We start from the raw sequence: 16,578 nt of genomic DNA on the forward strand, positions 1-16,578 counted from the left end.
CTCCGGCAGAATGCCTTCCGGCCTCTGTCATCTTCTAGCTGGTGGGATCACGGCTTCACGTCCTTCAAAAGTTTAAAATGAACTATTTATAGGGTTTTCCGTTTCCTTGGCGCTTAGAGTAGAAAGTGTGTGAATTTGGGAAGACAGAACCACAGAGGGATGCGATCTAGGGGCTCAGCCAAATGCAGTGAAGGGCCTCCTGGCATGTTTGAGCATCGTGGCTCACTGGTAGAAGTTTGTCCTAAAAGGAGGCTGGGTTCTCCCGCTTTGGCACTTTGGTGGGATCCTACTGTGTTCAGAGGAGAGACACAGCACGTCAGAGCACTGGAACCTTTTGCTTCCAGAGGAGTTGGGGGCTAAGACCAGGCTTGGCTATGTAGCTGTGTGATATCTTACTGGACCTTGGTAGCAGCTAGCCTTAGTCCCTGGAAGTCAGGATATGCTGGGACAGCCTCTGCTCCAGACTTACAGACCAACCCCCCCAACCCCCGCCCCTCTGCACCATCTCTGCTCAGCCGTGGACTCCTGCTCGGGCAGCTCTAGGGATCCAGACGCTCGCTGTCCCCAGGGATGCTCAAGCAGGGTGGGCCCAGGCAGGGATCCTGCACAAAAGCTCATCTAGCAGATTCGGGACTGAATGGTTCAACTTTCAGAGCCTCTTGAGATTCTGCTATTCTGTGATTCCCACTTGATACAAATTACTCTTTAAAAAATCAGTGTTCAGAATTTATTTAAGGAAAAAAAAAGAAGAAGCAACAGGAAACATGTCTTGAATCCACTGAAGCTGTTGCCTGAGTCTCCTCATTTGAAGTCCAATTGAACCTCTGATTACACAAGTTTTCCTGCTTGCTGCCGCCAAAGCCCTAGCTTCCTACCATAATTCATCAAAGAGTTCGCCTCCCATCATGTTTTCCAGGATGGGGCTCTCTTTATTGTTTATAGAGAGACCACCGAGCATGCTGGCTTCTCCTGGTGTTGTGGCCGACCTTTTCTAAAGGCTCACATGTATATGTGTGCAAGTGGACTCTGACGTTTAGAGCTGTGGGCACTGATCCAGGACTCCCCTTCTGGGAAGTGAAAGGCCGTGGATGGCCGTCGTCTGGGTGATAGGATGGAGGTCCCACATGGCCCGCTGTGAGTCCAGTGCCTTAGTCCAGACTCCAATACTGCCTTCTACTGACTCTTGGCATGAGGTCACAAACACAGAGGTGCCTGCCTCTGACCTGCCCATGTGTTGGGTTTGGCCTGAATTACATGCAGATGGTATATAATCCATTTCCAACATTCTAAAATAAGGAGTTGTCCCTAAAGCTCCAGTTTTTCTTTTTCTCTTGACTCATCGGGAGATCTGGAAACATAGACACATACTTTGGGTTCCCTGCACAGTTCAGGGAGGCCGTTCCTGGAAGGGTGGCCTCACTGGGCCTCGCTGAACCTCCATCAGGAGATGTGACCTTCTCCACCCGCAACCGCCCTGACCACCCCTTCCTGGAATTTTTTAGTAGCCTTGAGATGTGCTTCCATAAATTCTTCATCGCAGTCTCCCCTCTCTCAAGGGCACTCAGCGTTTAGCACATTCTCAGGGTACTCAAGATTCAGCAAACAGAAACCCCTTCCTCTGGGTCCACGTGCACTAGATTTTAGGGGGCACATCTGAATCTGTTCCTGTTAGAAGGGTGCTTGTCATTTCTTTCAGTGTGTGAAGATGAAATACCAGTACCGATTGGCCACCACCCCTCAGGAGAGGAATCAGACCTGAATGGCTGCCAGGATCCTGGGTGACCCACCTCTCTCAGGCTGGGGATTTGTGCCAGGAGAGAAGGAGCTGGTACTTTGGGACTGAAGGCTTTGGGCTGAGCCACGGCAAGGACACTGGTAGGCTTGACCATGGTGGTCATTTCCAGGTCTGAACTTAGCAGCCCGCGGTGCTAACGGCAGGAGTGGAGAGGGCAGGGTGGCTGGTCCCGTCACTGTCCATCAGCTGATGAGCGCCCTCACCTCTGTGGTCAGAGTTCATGTCCAAACCAAGGGAGCCACGAGAGCAACTGCCCCCATCCTGCTGCCAATGGGGGACGAGGGAGTGAGAGAGCGCAGCAGTGCTTAGAAATGCGTGGCGCGTGCTCAGGCCGCTTAAAGAAACGTGCGCCTTACCTGGTCCACCTCTGCCCAGACTGGCATCTGGGCGGCCCCAACGTGTGTACGTGTGATGTGGGGAGCCAGTTCAGTCCCCGCCTGGTGTCTGATGGGGGCATGATAAACCCAGCTGGGGCCAAGGCTGAAGGACAGAAATAAGGCTCCAAGCATGCCAGGGTGGTCTTCAGTTCAGTTCAGTTCAGTCGCTCAGTCATGTCCGACTCTTTGCGATCCCATGAATCGCAGCACGCCAGGACTCCCTGTCCATCCCCAACTCCCAGAGTTCACTCAGACTTGGATCCATCGAGTCCGTGATGCCATCCAGCCATCTCATCCTCGGTCGTCCTCTTCTCCTCCTGCTCCCAATCTCTCCCAGCATCAGAGTCTTTTCCAATGAGTCAACTCTTCGCATGAGGTGGCCAAAGTATTGGAGTTTCAGCTTCAGCATCATTCCCTCCAAAGAACACCCAGGGCTGATCTCCTTTAGGATGGACTGGTTGGATCTCCTTGCAGTCCAAGAGACGCTCAAGAGTCTTCTCCAACACCACAGTTCCAAAGCATCAATTCTTCGGTGCTCAGCCTTCTTCACAGTCCAACTCTCACATCCATACATGACCACAGGAAAAACCATAGCCTTGACTAGGTCTTCAGTCCCCGCTGAATTCTGCAGTGTTTAAATAGTGCAGGTAATCAGAGAGAATCCTTCGAGGTGAATCACAGGATTTATTTAAGATTGTAAAGATTTGGATTTTGTGTTTATTTACTTTTTTTTTTAGCAAGACATTGTTTTCCTAGCACCTAACAAATTGCCTAATTTAAGTCCCCAGAAAACTATGATGTCCCCTCTTCACTTGGCCTCCTGGTGAATTTTTTTATTCCCTCAAGAAAGGAGTCTTTATTCCCCTCACCAGGCAGTGCGGGACTTGCTCCTGAAAGTGCCCTGAAGATGGCTAGAGGACTTCTGTGTGTCCCTCTTCAAGGAGCCTGTCTTTCATTTGAGGAAGAAAGGAAAAGCTTCTTGAGGAGGTCCTCCCTGGTGGTCCAGTGGCTAAGACTCTGCACTCCCAATGCGGGGGTGGATGGGGGGGCGCAGGTTCGATCCCTGGTCAGGGAACTCGATCCCACGTGCTGCAGCTGAGACCCGGCACAGCCAAGTAAATAAATGAATAAAAATAGTAAAATATCTTTAAAAAGGCTTTCTGAGATGCAGGGCAGCTCTTAGCTGGTGAGGATGCACAGTGACCCCGGCCCCTGGTGGTGTTGCTGGAATTCCATCTGAAATGGAGGGTGGGAAAAGGTGAGCCTACGGAAGAACTTGTTTATATTATGTATATACCTGTATTTGGCTTTTTAAAAATATGTATAATTTTATCTATTTATTTGGCTGTGGTGGGTCTTTGTTGCTCCTCACGGGCTTTCTCTGTTTGCAGTGGGCAGGCTCCGCGTGGAGGCGCTGGTTTCTCTTTGCTTTCAGATCATGGGTTACTCTAGGGCACACGGGCTTTGGTAGCAGTGGTGCACGGTGTCTAGAGCATGGGCTCAGTAACTCTTGGCACACAGGCTTAGTTGCTTGGTGGCGTGTGGGGTCTTCCCTGACCAGGGGTCGTACCTGTGCCCCCTGCATTGGCGGATGGGTTCTTAACCACCGCAGCACCAGGGAAGTCCCTGTTTCAGATTTCATTATGCTAAGTTTTAAAATCTTAGAAATCCCACTGGGGAGAGACATTTAATGGTGCTAAGGGGTTGCTTTTTCATCGCTGCTAATTCACTGTCACTAATTGAGCCCCCCCACACACACTAGTTTTTACTGTGCCCTAAAACCTGTATCCCCTCCAATGGGAGCTAACATTTTTCTCTGGAGCTGGTTCCCTTTGTTGGTCTCAAAGCCGTGTTTGGTTTATATCGGTTTAGATTCCAAGAAATCAAGGTCTGCAGCTTTATATATCACGTGCTTCTTTAATTAAGAACTTGCAAAGAAATGATCTTCCAAAGGTTTACTTGTTAGTTGCCTCACACTCCGAAATATTTTCCCTCAGAAACAATAAGCACTGTGGCCAGAGTCCCCAGGTGGCTCATAATCCGTTACGTTTGTAAAATCTGTCCATAAAAACACAATGTCATAATATTGGGAAACTGACTCAATGGAAATGAGTTTGAGCAAACTCCAGGAGATAGTGAAGGTCAGGGAAGCCTGGCATGCTGCAGTCCATGGGGGTCACGAACGCAATAGGCTTTTCCAGTCCATGCAAAAGAAAAATGCCTTCTTGGTGGTTTCTCGTCCTTTGGTTCCTGGTTGATAGAATTAGGAGGTGGGTGGGGGCCGGTAAAAATTCTCAAAGGGACTCGGGAGGCCGCACCTTCCTAAGGTATCAGATTCTGTTTCAAACTGACCATTTTCTTTCTGCCTCCATCTGGGTGAATCAACTCATGTTAGTCTTAGGCTTTCCCAGTCATACTTATGATCTCGCACTTCTCCTTGTCTTGGCTATGCTGGCTCTCATCACGGCACATGGGCAGACTTCTCTTACCGTGGGGCGCAGGCTCCGGAGCCTGCAGGCCCAGCAGTTCCGATGTGCTGGCTTCTCTGGTTGTGGTGCACACTGGCTCAGTTGCTCCAAGGCAAGTGGAATCTTACTTCCCCGACCAGGGATCGAACCCACGTCCCTGGTTTGGAAGGCGAATTCTTAACCACTGGACCCCAGGGAAGTCCTGATCACATTAACATGTGAGCAGCAAGAGGAAGAACAAGGAGGGAGGTTCTCCTGCTCCCCTTCGTTGCTGTGGACGGGAGTTAGATGAATCCAGATATGAAAGCTCAAGTTTAAAACCGACTGACTAGAAGGGCGTGGGGCTTCCTTGGTGCCTCAGATGGTAAAGAATCTGCCTGCAATTCAGGAGGCCTGGGTTCATTTCCTGGGTCATGAAGATCCCCTGGAGAAGGGAATAGCAACCCATTCCTGTACTCTTGCCTGGAGAATCCTGTGGGCAGAAGAGCCCAGCGGGCCACAGTCCATGGGGTCACACACAGTTGGACATGATTCAAGCTGCTTAGAATGCACACATGCAAGCAGGGGGGCCTGAAGCCCCAACAGGGAAAGAAAGTACAGACTCAAGGTGCTGGGCCTGGCAGAGCTCAGGCTGCCTCCGGTTTTCTTAACTCAAGAAAGCCTAGAAATGAGACAGAAGGTTTGCTGGGAATTGGTAGTAAAAACAAGAGCAAATCCTCATCAGTCATCTAAGGAAGACTGGATTAAATATACTTGTGTGTCGGTTTCAAGTGTTGAATGGTTTTTAAGAAGCTTTAATATGATTTCATTAAAAATGGATTAAAGTAAATTATACACAGTTCATCTATTAAATGCCATTGCTAAGTTTGCAAATGGAATTTCATTTTTAATAAATTAAGATCTGAAGTGAAAAACTGTAAAATAAAATGTTCTTATTTGTAAATATCGTAAAGGAAGAATATGGTTAGTGTCTTATTTTTAGAAAAGGAAATTTACGTTCCTTTTTTAATTCCTTTAGGAGCTCTGTGTGCTTACAGCTTAGTTATAGGAAAAGGTATGATATATCACATCACAATGGTTTGTATTATATTGGTTGAACCAATGGCACATCTTAGCCCTCGTTAATGTCGCAATATTAAGTTCTGCACTCACATACACAAAAGGGAATTTTATGTTGATTGTATCTATATTTTATAAAAAAAGAAAGGGGAAACCGCATGACCAAGCCAGAAATGTGTTATTTCCATTTTAAGATGGCAAAGAGAAGATGGAAGTTTAACAGTTTAAAAGTTAACCTATGTGCCTACTCTTTTTTTAAAAATGTACGCAGGATTTTACAAATCATACTAATTTCTGCCTGGCTTCTTTTCCGCTTATAGGGCATGCTGCTGAAGCGCAGTGGCAAGTCATTAAACAAGGAGTGGAAGAAGAAGTACGTCACCCTGTGTGACAACGGCGTGCTGACCTACCACCCAAGTCTGCACGTGAGTGTTGCTCCCTTGGAGAAGTGAGCAGGTACTGGGCTCCAGGGACGCAGAGGGGGCCCATGCACAGGCAAGCCTTTCGGCTCTGTCAAAGGTTAAAGTAGTATTTTATTTGATTTTAAATTACTCCTTTTTTTAATTGGTAAAATTTATTTTTAAACCAAAATGAATATTTTATAATATTATAAATTTTGCATCTTATTATAATACTAACAGAATGAAAGTTACTTTCTTAATAGAGCATTCCTTTAATAGTATGTAGTCTTCCTCTTTCCCAAATTAAGGATTTTGCGTTAAATTCTATTTTGATAGTATATCTCAGTGTTCTTTTAGCTAATTTTTTTTTTTTTACAGAATAACCCTTTTTATTTTCAGTCTATATGGTGTTCTTATAGTTCTTTTTTTGTTTGTTTTTCTATTTTTTTTTTTAAGTAAAGTAGTATTTTAAATGAGAGTAAAAAGACAGGAACAAGTAGTCAAAGAGAAAGGAGAAAAAAATCTATCTGAAAATCTAGACTAAAAGAAACTATAGCAAGTCTACATACGAACAAGCTCCATTCCGAGAGTGCATTCACAAGTCCGGGTTGTTAGGGAGTCCAACAGAGTTAGCTCAGATACCCTGCTGACACAGTTGACCTTACAGTGCGGTAATCTAATAAGGTTATGGGCTTCCCAAGTGGCTCTGGTGGTAAAGAATCTGCCTGCCAATGCAGGAGACGCAGCAGATGCTTGTTCAGTTTGGGTTGGGAAGATCCCCTGAAGGAGGAAACAGCAACCCACTCCAGTATCCTTGCCTGGGAAATTCCATGGGCAGAGGAGCCTGGCGGGCTACAGTCCATGGGGTCACAAAGAGTCACACATGACTGAGCACCATAGATTTATAATACTTTTCTCCAAAAAATACATTAAAAAAACCACAAAATAATAAGGAAAGCATTTTTAGTCTTACAGTACAGTACCTTGGAAAGCACAGTAGTGCAGTACAACCGCTGATACTTCTCAGTAGTACCAGCTGCGTCAAGCTGCTTTCACACTTGCTTCTAGACACCCTGGGCTTGAAATAAAGATGCTGCACTGCTGTCCTCTCTACAGCACGGCTCAGTGACGTGCACAGAAGCACAACCACTCGCAGAGGATGCACGCGTGTGGCAACGCACACCAGACACGTGAGCAAGTAACGCGACTGGACATGCGAACACACAGTTGCATCTTAGAAAGTCTGCAACTTGACAGTTCATTTGTAGGGAACTCACTGTGCATCGAAACCCAGGCTCAGCTTGAGCAGCTGAGAACAACAAAACCAAGAGTTGAATGCATGCCGGTTTGTAAGGCAGGTTCGTTCTCTCTGTGTAAGAACGTCTCTTACCCTGGTGATTTATGTAAGGTAGAGGGAAAGACACCTAAGTTCATCACTGGGAGAAATTATCATCATTGGGAAAGGAAAGCTTTGGTAAAACCTGAAGGTGGTTGCCATGGCTCTCCCAACACAACATATTCCATGAACCTTGCATGATGTTTATCTGCCTTCACACAGGTATATGTATGACTATGTAGTATTAGCTGGTTGTTTGACTATATCACAGTGTTAAGCACAACATTAAGCTTTTAATTTTAAGTACTTCTTGAAAATCGCACTGTGATTAATGAGAAGTTAAAGATAAACATGCTGAAGAAAATGTCCTCCTCCCAGATAGCCCCTACGAAACACGGCTGCTCACATTTTGAGCTGTATCCTCCTAGCCGTGTCCACAGTCTACACCTTTGCCTCTGCTGGCCTGCAGCCCCCTTGGGTACACAGCATGCTCCCTGCTCTCCTAGACGACGCCAGATCCTGCCCGTGCCAACAAACACGCCTGTATGCCACCATCTTAATAGTCACGTAACATCCGTCCTGCACGTGTGCCCCAACGGACTGAACCGACATTTGGCGAGCCGACTTCCTTTCTCCATGATTTTTACCTTTGTGAGTCAGTCTGATCAGTGTCCTCGTTTGACACCTCTGTGCCCACATCCATGTCCTGCAGACACATTCCCAACCATAGCCTTCCTGAGTTGAAGAGGATGTGCTTCTGTGGGTTCTGGGTATGGACTGCCAAATTCCAGGAAAGACTGTGTCAGTTCACTTCTGGCTTTTCCCCCCCACCCTGTACTCTCAGGAACATTTCCCTTTTTTTTTTTTTTTTTTAAGCTTTCAGTAGGACAGGTAACAGATGGTACCCTTGCAGTGGGACTTGCTGTCTGGAGTGAATTTGCTTCCAGGGCTTCCCCAGTAGCTCAGCTGGTAAAGAATCCACCTGCAGTGTAGGAGAGCTGTTCGATCCCTGGGTTGGGAAGATCCCCTGGAGTAGGGAAGATCCCCTGGACAATTCCATGGACTGTATAGTCCATGGGGTCACAAAGATTCGGACACAACTGAGTGACTTCCTCTTTGACATTTATAGTCCCTTGCAGGTATTTGGAGTGGCTGTGTTCTAGTCTTAAGTTGTCGGGAGCTGCTGACCCCCGGCGGCTAAGTTAGCCCGACATTTGGTTCCAAACAGGAAGAGGAATTACCTTTCTGAAAGCCTTCGCAGCAGGACCAGTAACAGATGGTATCCTCACCATGTCATTTGCTGGCTGGGGTGAGCTGTCCTTTTCCCTCTGGTCTTCCGGCAGTGGCTTCCCCTCTCTGAACTGGGCTCAAAAGCAAGCGTGTACTTAGGCCCCTCTGCTTGTTCCTCCTATTGGTGGGGAGTCTTTGCGCTTCACCAGTAGGTAGGCTTTCGAGATACACACTTCTTGGACTGAGAGGATTCCTTGTGCTTGATTTATTGGGGTTATTTGGGACATAGAGTCAGGCTGCTTCCCCAGTGGCCTAAACCAGAGACTTAACACTATCTCGTGAGGCCTGCCTGTGACTGTCATGCTCCCGTCTGGGTCTTTGGGGTTCTTTCTCCAAAGCTCTATCAACAGGGAGGTGCCCTTTCCCGGGCGTAGTTCTTCCTAAAAACCCCATCAGAAAACAGAACCTATTGATGGACCCGTTTGCTTTGTTCCTTGGAGGGAGACGTGCAGTCACGGTCTCCTTGCTGGCCTCACCGACCTTTAGAAAGTGAGATCTCATGGGTGATGCCCCCCCGGTCACATTTCAGTCTCCTGCTGAGCACCTCAGAGGGACGTTGGCTGTTTCTTGCCAAGGGGGAAGAATGGTGGCAACAGGAGATGGTTCTGGAACATTCCTGCTGGAGGGCCTATGCGCCCTTACTTTTCCTCTCTGCCTTTTGATGATACGGTCGCCATCCGTTCTTCAAAAGTTCTCCTGCACAGGCTGCTTCTCACGATGGTCCTCAGTGCCATCTTTCCTTTTTTTTTACCCTATGTATGCATGGATATTATTGGAATATAGTAAAGGAACAGAGTGGGGCTTTATAATTGTGCAGCAGGCAGGAGCCATCGTCATTTTAAAAAGTGCGATTCGGTTAATGCGGGTCGCCTGGGAGCTACAGTTATTGATACAGGTAGACAGTTCCCTAAGGAAGTGGCTTAATCTAGTGGTGAGTTTGAATTACTAGACCACACAGAGATGTCATGACTTTCATTGTAATCCTTTGTGGATTCTGGTTTTCACAACCAAGCTTTGGGTGGACATTTAGAGGGCTGTGAGTTCCAGGTATATTTCTTGGCAGGTGCCTGGAATGTTCTGGTCTTAGGTGTTCGGAACCACAGATGCCCAGTGTGACTTCCCCAGTGGCTCAGCAGCAAAAAGTCTGCCTGCAGCACAGGAGATGCAGGAAACGTAGGTTCGATCCCGGGTTCAGGAGGATCCTCCGGAGGAGGGCATGGCAACCCACTGCAGTGTTCTTGCCTGGAGAATCCCATGGACAGAGGAGCCTGGTGGGCTGCAGTCCACGGGGTCGCATAGAGTTGGACACGCCCGAGCGACTGGACCGCACAGCAGACGCCCAGTGGCTGAGTTAGTCGTGTGCTCTCTGTGGTCCCAGACACGAAGGTGCATCAGGGGGATGTCCAAGGGCAGAAGATGCATCAGAAGGATGTCCAAGGGCAGAGTCCTGACTTCCCTTACTAAGAAATTCAGGAGCATTCAGATAGGTGCTACTTTAGGCCCCAAAAGTCTACATCGTGGAGAATGGCCCAGTTATTAGAGTCTGGAAAATTTCAAAAGGGGATGGAAACGAACGATCTCAGATAGCAGTCACACTGTAACACTGGCTTCCAAGGTAAGGGGTGTTACGGGAGAAAGACCACTAAGATCACTGGCCGCTTGTGCTGAAGACCTAAGTGATCTTCAGCCATTTCCTTCTCCAGTGCATGAAAGTGAAAGTGTGAGTTTCAGGTATATATTTTCAGTACTGGGGAACTCTTGTCCAGGTTGGTAGCTTCCGATTTCCACACTGTCCGTCATCCACCTCTTACTGGTCACAGAGCAGGGGACCTACACTGGTCTCAAATAGCAGATCCTACAACCCGTGACTCTGCTGGGAGTCACGGGAAATAACCTGGCTGACATTTTCAGACAGAGTTTTCAACAGAGGTTGTGGTTGTCCTTGGTGGATTTTCTGTGCCAGCTACCCTGTACCCTCCTAACTTTTGATGATGAGATGGTTTATATATCAAAAAGGAAGCTGGCATGCTTTTATGAGGGCAGAATTTTAATCAGGTAATTAATACTCCGATAGTAGGGAGGTTTGGGGTCGAGAGCAATAAGGCTTAAGATGCATCAAACATAGGATTCAAACAGATGTTAGGCGGGCCTGCAGCAGCCCCTTCAAAACCAGCATTTTCCTGTGGCCCTGGGGCTCCCTTCCTGCTGGGACATTTTATTTCCTGTGCACACATGCGCTACTCAGGGCTCCATCAGCCTGGACTCTGACTCCACCGCTGGTCACCTCGGACATGATGCCCTGTTAAACCCACGAATCTGGGGCCTTTTGCATACGAGGAAGATGGGCACAAGAGTAAAGGACCGATGAACACTGGGGTACATGTGTCTCTTTCAATTCTGGTTTCCTCAGTGTGTATGGCCAGCAGTGGGATTGCTGGGTCATAAGGCAGTTCTATTTGTAGTTTTTTAAGGAATCTCCACACTGTTCTCCATAGTGGCTGTACTAGTTTGCATTCCCACCAACAGTGTAAGAGGGTTCCCTTTTCTCCACACCCTCTCCAGCATTTATTGCTTGTAGACTTTTGGATCGCAGCCATTCTGACTGGTGTGAAATGGTACCTCGTTGTGGTCTTGATTTGCATTTCTCTGATAATGAGTGATGTTGAGCATCTTTTCATGTGTTGGTTAGCCATGGAAGCAACCTAGATGTCCATCAGCAGACGAATGGATAAGAAAGCTGTGGTCCATATACACAATGGAGTATTACTCAGCCATTAAAATGAATACATTTGAACCAGTTCTAATGAGGTGAATGAAACTGGAGCCAATTATACAGAGTGAAGTAAGCCAGAAAGAAAAACACCAATACAGTATACTAACACATATATATGGAATTTAGAAAGATGGTAATGATAACCCTGTATGCGAGACAGCAAAAGAGACACAGATATAAAGAACAGACTTTTGGATTCTGTGGGAGAGGGAGAGGGTGGGATGACTTGGGAGAATGGCATTGAAACATGTATACTATCATGTAAGAAACGAATCGCTAGTCTAGGTTCGATACAGGATACAAGATGCTTGGGGCTGGTGCACTGGGATGACCCAGAGAGATGATATGGGGAGGGTGGTGGGAGGGGGGTTCGGGGTTGGGAACTCATGTACACCTGTGGTGGATTCATGTCAATGTATGGCAAAACCAATACAGTATTGTAAAGTGAAAAAATAAAATTTAAAAAAAAGAGTAAAGGACCAAATCTAGTTATATGGAAAATGGCCATTGCGCTGGATTGTCATACTGCAGTCAAATGCATCGCCTGCAGGGTGTGGCCTGCCTCAGAGAGCATGGTCTGCACGGCCGGACGCCCCCGATCAGATCTGAGCTGATCTAGGCCGCTCCTGTGTTAGCCAGTTTAAAGTCACAATGCTCCACAGCAAGAGATGTCACCGCAGTGAGAAGCCTGGGCACCACAGCTAGAGAGTAGTCTCTGCTCACCTCAACTAGAGAGAGCCTGATCAGGGCAGCGGGGACCCAGGACAGCCAAAAATAAAAATAAATAAAATTTTTTAAAAAATGAAGCCCCAGATGACCACACTGACCAGTGCTGCTGGACAGGGCCATCCCACATGCCTCTCCTGGCCCCGCCTTGCTGTACTGCACCCCACCTTGGCTCCCCGGGCTGCCAGTGATGGTGGTTTGCTCAGACATCTGCTTGGACAAGATGCTCCGGCAGCACTGATTTCTGACTTTAGCTCACTTTGGGTGCTCTGGAAGCAGGAAGCTGACCATTTCCTAAACTTGCTAAAAAAAAAAAAAAAAAAATCCACACAGCTCTTGTATTTTTTAAATGTCTTCATTGGATGCCCTTAAAAAAAAAAAAAAAATCTCCCAGAAGAGGTCATTCGTATCCTTGAGGGAAACAGATACGGTTTCCTCATTTCACAGGTGTCCGTGGAAGTGTTTACATAAAGATCATCCGTTGGACAAGTTTCAGTCCCAGCAGGTGTCTCACACAGGTTTATTGTTGCTATTGTTCAGTCGTGTCCGACTCTTTGCAACCCCACGGACTGCAGCACGCCATGCCTCCCTGTCCATCACCAACTCCCGGAGTTTACTCAAACTCATGTCCATTGAGTCGGTGATGCCATCCAACCAGCTCATCCTCTGCTGCCCTCTTCTTTTGCCCTCAGTCTTTCCCAGCATCAGGGTCTTATCTAATGAGTCAGTTCTTCGCATCAGGTGGCCAAAGTATTGGAGCTGCAGCTTCAGCATCAGTCCTTGCAATGAATATTCAGGGTTAATTTCCTTTAGGACGGACTGGTTTGATCTCCTTGCAGTCCAAGGGACTCTCACAAGTTGGTGGGGTAGAAAACAAACCCAGCCTTTGGACAAAGCAAGCAGTGGGTGCCAGTCCCCAGCTGTGCACCTGCTTGTGGAATCTTAGCAGAGCAACATGCTCTTGGAAACCGTGGCTTCAGAAACAGGCCGCCAGCTATGAAACCAGGCATCCTCAGCTTTGCAGCAGGCAGTGGGTTTGGGTAAGGCCGACCAGCCTACCAAGTGCTTGGGGTGGGTCAGCTGCCAGGGAAGCTCCTGCCGATGGCCTCCCTGGATGGCCGGGCCCCATCATAACTCACGTGCCCGAGATGAATAATAGCTCAGGGCCTCGGGTGGTGGCCCCGTGACATCAGTTTCCTCTTCCTCCTTCACATCCTTTCCTAACCACGTCTTCTTCCCAAGCCCTCAGAGTCTGCCCAGATGTGTCTGTGTGTTTCACCCCAAGATGCATCCTACAACAGATTATTTAAGAGCCCCAAATCCTTGGTCCCTCTGACGCACAGCTCGGCCTCATTCTGGAACTTATTCAGCGCAGGCGTCCCTGAACCTTCCCTGACCACAGCTAGACGTCGTTGAAGGAAGCCTTTTTACCGCAGGCATGTTTCCTGTTGTTGAAAACCCGAAACAGTCCTCTTAGAGGGAAGAGACCCTTTCAGAGCAGTGGAATAGAATCGCCAGCACGTGGCCAGATCATAGGTGTGACGGTCTGGGAATTAGAGAGAATACTGACCAAACATGGATCCTGCCCAGACAGTTCCCTACAAGTTGATACCAGTGATACCTCCGGACCCCAGATTTGCTCTCTCTGCGCTCCTGGGAGTCTCAATCCCACCCTTCACCCACTGTGACACCCCTGGCCTGCTCTGCCCTTCCCCAAAGGCTCAGGAGCTGTTGGCAGTGGCTGGCTTGGCCTGCCGGGGTCCGCCTCCCTCCTGCAGCGTGGGTGGAGAGAGGGAGATGTGAGCAGAGGCGGGAGAGGGGATGGTGGATTTCAGCCTAGGGGCTTCCTAAAGATCGGTGGTTCTTGCACTGCGGGATGATTGCTTCAGGGTGCGGGGGCAGGGGCATGCTCATGGCATTGCCTCCGTAACTGAGTTTGCGTGCCCCTGGCCTGTGGTGGAACTTGTCGTGAAGCATCAGCTCCTGCGTCCTTCCCCTTCTGCATGGGGTCAGGCCCTTCTTGGCTTGCCTTTTAAGGTAGACCCTGAGAAACTGGCCAGATAAGTCTGCTCGTGAAACCCAGAGAGAGAGTCCGTTCACTCCAGGGGATGTATGGTGGTATTGTCTTCTGAAGATCACTTGAGACTCTTGAGAGTGTGTGGTCCAAAAATGCTACCAAAAACTCTAAGCAAATGGAGGCTCCTGGGGCCAGTCGGACCCCTAACCCCGCACCCCACCCCAAGATTGGTGCTGCTGGGTGGGATGAGTCTCATAGTAAGACAAAAAACTGGGTTCAGGAGAAAAAAAAAACAGTTGATTTGATTCATCTTTCTTTCTCAAGATGCTGTTATTAAGTAGAACCTAGAATGATGCTGTTATTAAATGGAACCTAGAATGCCGTTTAGATAGCACGTGGGGAACTTAGCCAAGGTAACGAAGCTGCTTTGGCTTTGTGGGCTCTCCGAGTAGAGTGTCTGACTGCCCTGGTTTTTCCTAAGATGCGGGACGTTCGGTGCCAAAAATGCAGGAAACCCCAGGCAACTGGGACAAGTTGGTCACCTGCTCTTCAGGACTGACCAGCTTCACTGCTCCTTCAGCTCCACGTGGTATTTTGCACAGACAACCCTAAATACATAAATAAGACTGAAACGGTAAAAAGCAAGCTGTTGACGTCTGCTGTGGCCCTGTGGCCTATATATTTTTTTGATTCTCGGAAGACCTATACGACTATAAGACCTTTAAAAAGCCCTAAGTGCTTGACCTTCTTGGAGGAGACATATCTGAGTGTCCCGAGGTTTCCTGACACTTGGCTGGGTCGTGGTCTGGGTGGGTGAAGGGCTGCCAGTTCTGAGAGCCTTGGATTCGCTCTCTGTGGACTTGAACGTGAGCCCTTAAGCAGCACCTTGATGGGAAAGTGGAGGGGATAATGAGAAAGAACTTGGACCCTCAGGGCCGCACAGTTCAGCACCGCCACCCATTCATCTTCCATGTCAAGGGGGCTGCCGTCCAGGGCGCGGCTGAAATAACTGCTGACAAGGCTGTGCGCGGGGCATTCCTAAGTGGACCCGTAAGAGTTCACTCGGGGCCGCAGGTCAAACCAAGGACTCGACGGTGCCCTGACCGGGAAGGTTCCCCCGGCTTCCTCCTGAGCACGAGTGGCTGGCTGACACAGCGGACTGACCCGTACTCCAGGTGCTCACCGTTTTGAAATCTTCCTTCCTGGATTTCTTTCTCGTTCCATGTGCCGCCCGAGTGAGAAGCCACTGGGCTGCGGTCACTTGCCCCTGCCCTGCAGAACTGGATGCTTCCTTCTCACGGGACCTTCCTTCCTAATCAAGTGGCTTAGACGTTCCATTTCCACGCAGCCTTTGCTTCTGTATGCCGTTGACATTTCTTTGTTTTTTCCCCCCACGGACTCCGACTCTGAATTATCATCAGAATGCTGATTTCAACAAGTTTCTAGTTTCAAAATCATGGAGGAGGGGGAAATCTACTTTTTTTTTTTTTTTTTTTACGGATGCCAAAATAACAAAAAGATGTGAGATGCTTTCCAGAGCAGGCATTCTTCTCAAAAGAAATATTTCAAGGTAAAAAGGAAGATGACCTTTTGTTGTAAGAGAAGCAACTCTTGCCCGTTTTCATCTTGCAAAAGTGAAACTCTGCCCCTATTAAACACTAACTCTGAATTCCCTCTCCCCTGGCCCCTGGCAGCCGCCTTCTACTCTTTTGATTCTATGAATTTGACTATCCTGAGTACCTCGTATCAGTAGAATCATGTAGTATTTGTCTTTTTGTGGCTGGGCTTTCACTTAGCCTCCTGTCTTCAAGGTTCATCCGTGTGGTAGCATTTCTCTCCTTTTTAAGGCTGAGCAATAATCCACTGTATATACATACAGTACCATTGGGTATGTACATCCTACAACTCAACCAACTGCAGATCAATAGTTTTGGGGGGAAAAAAAAATCCAGAGTTCCAAAAAGCAAAAACTATTTTCTCACATGCTAGCAACTATTTGCATAGCATTTATATCATGTTGGGTATTAGAAATAATCTAGAGATGATTTACAGGAAGATAAAGGTTATAGGGGCTTCCCTGGTGGTTCAGATGATAAAGAATCCACCTGCAATGCAGGAGACCTGGGTTTGATCCCTGGCTTGGCCCAATCCCCCGGAGGAGGGCATGGCAACCCATTCCAGTATTCTTGCCTGGAGAATCCCATGGACAAAGGAGCCTGGCAGCTACAGTCCCTGGGGTCACAGAGAATGGGACACGACAGAGAGACTAAGCACAGCAATGTGTGTAAGTTATCTGCAAATACTCTGCCATTTTACATAAGGGCCTTGAGCACCTG

At 48.0% G+C, this 16,578-nt stretch overlaps 1 protein-coding gene across 2 annotated transcripts in view; it reads left to right on the forward strand.

Moving 5' to 3' along the window:
• AGAP1 (ArfGAP with GTPase domain, ankyrin repeat and PH domain 1) overlaps positions 1-16,578 on the forward strand; it is a 566,367-nt gene that overhangs the window by 356,313 nt on the left and 193,476 nt on the right. For both annotated transcript variants that reach the window (XM_068962986.1, XM_068962992.1), the window contains exon 10: positions 6,020-6,124. In XM_068962986.1, coding sequence (XP_068819087.1) covers positions 6,020-6,124 — 105 coding nt within the window. The remainder of the gene's footprint in view (positions 1-6,019; positions 6,125-16,578) is intronic.

This window comes from Capricornis sumatraensis, chromosome 2 (genome assembly GCF_032405125.1).
Source record: "Capricornis sumatraensis isolate serow.1 chromosome 2, serow.2, whole genome shotgun sequence".
In the NCBI taxonomy this organism is placed as follows: domain Eukaryota; kingdom Metazoa; phylum Chordata; class Mammalia; order Artiodactyla; family Bovidae; genus Capricornis; species Capricornis sumatraensis.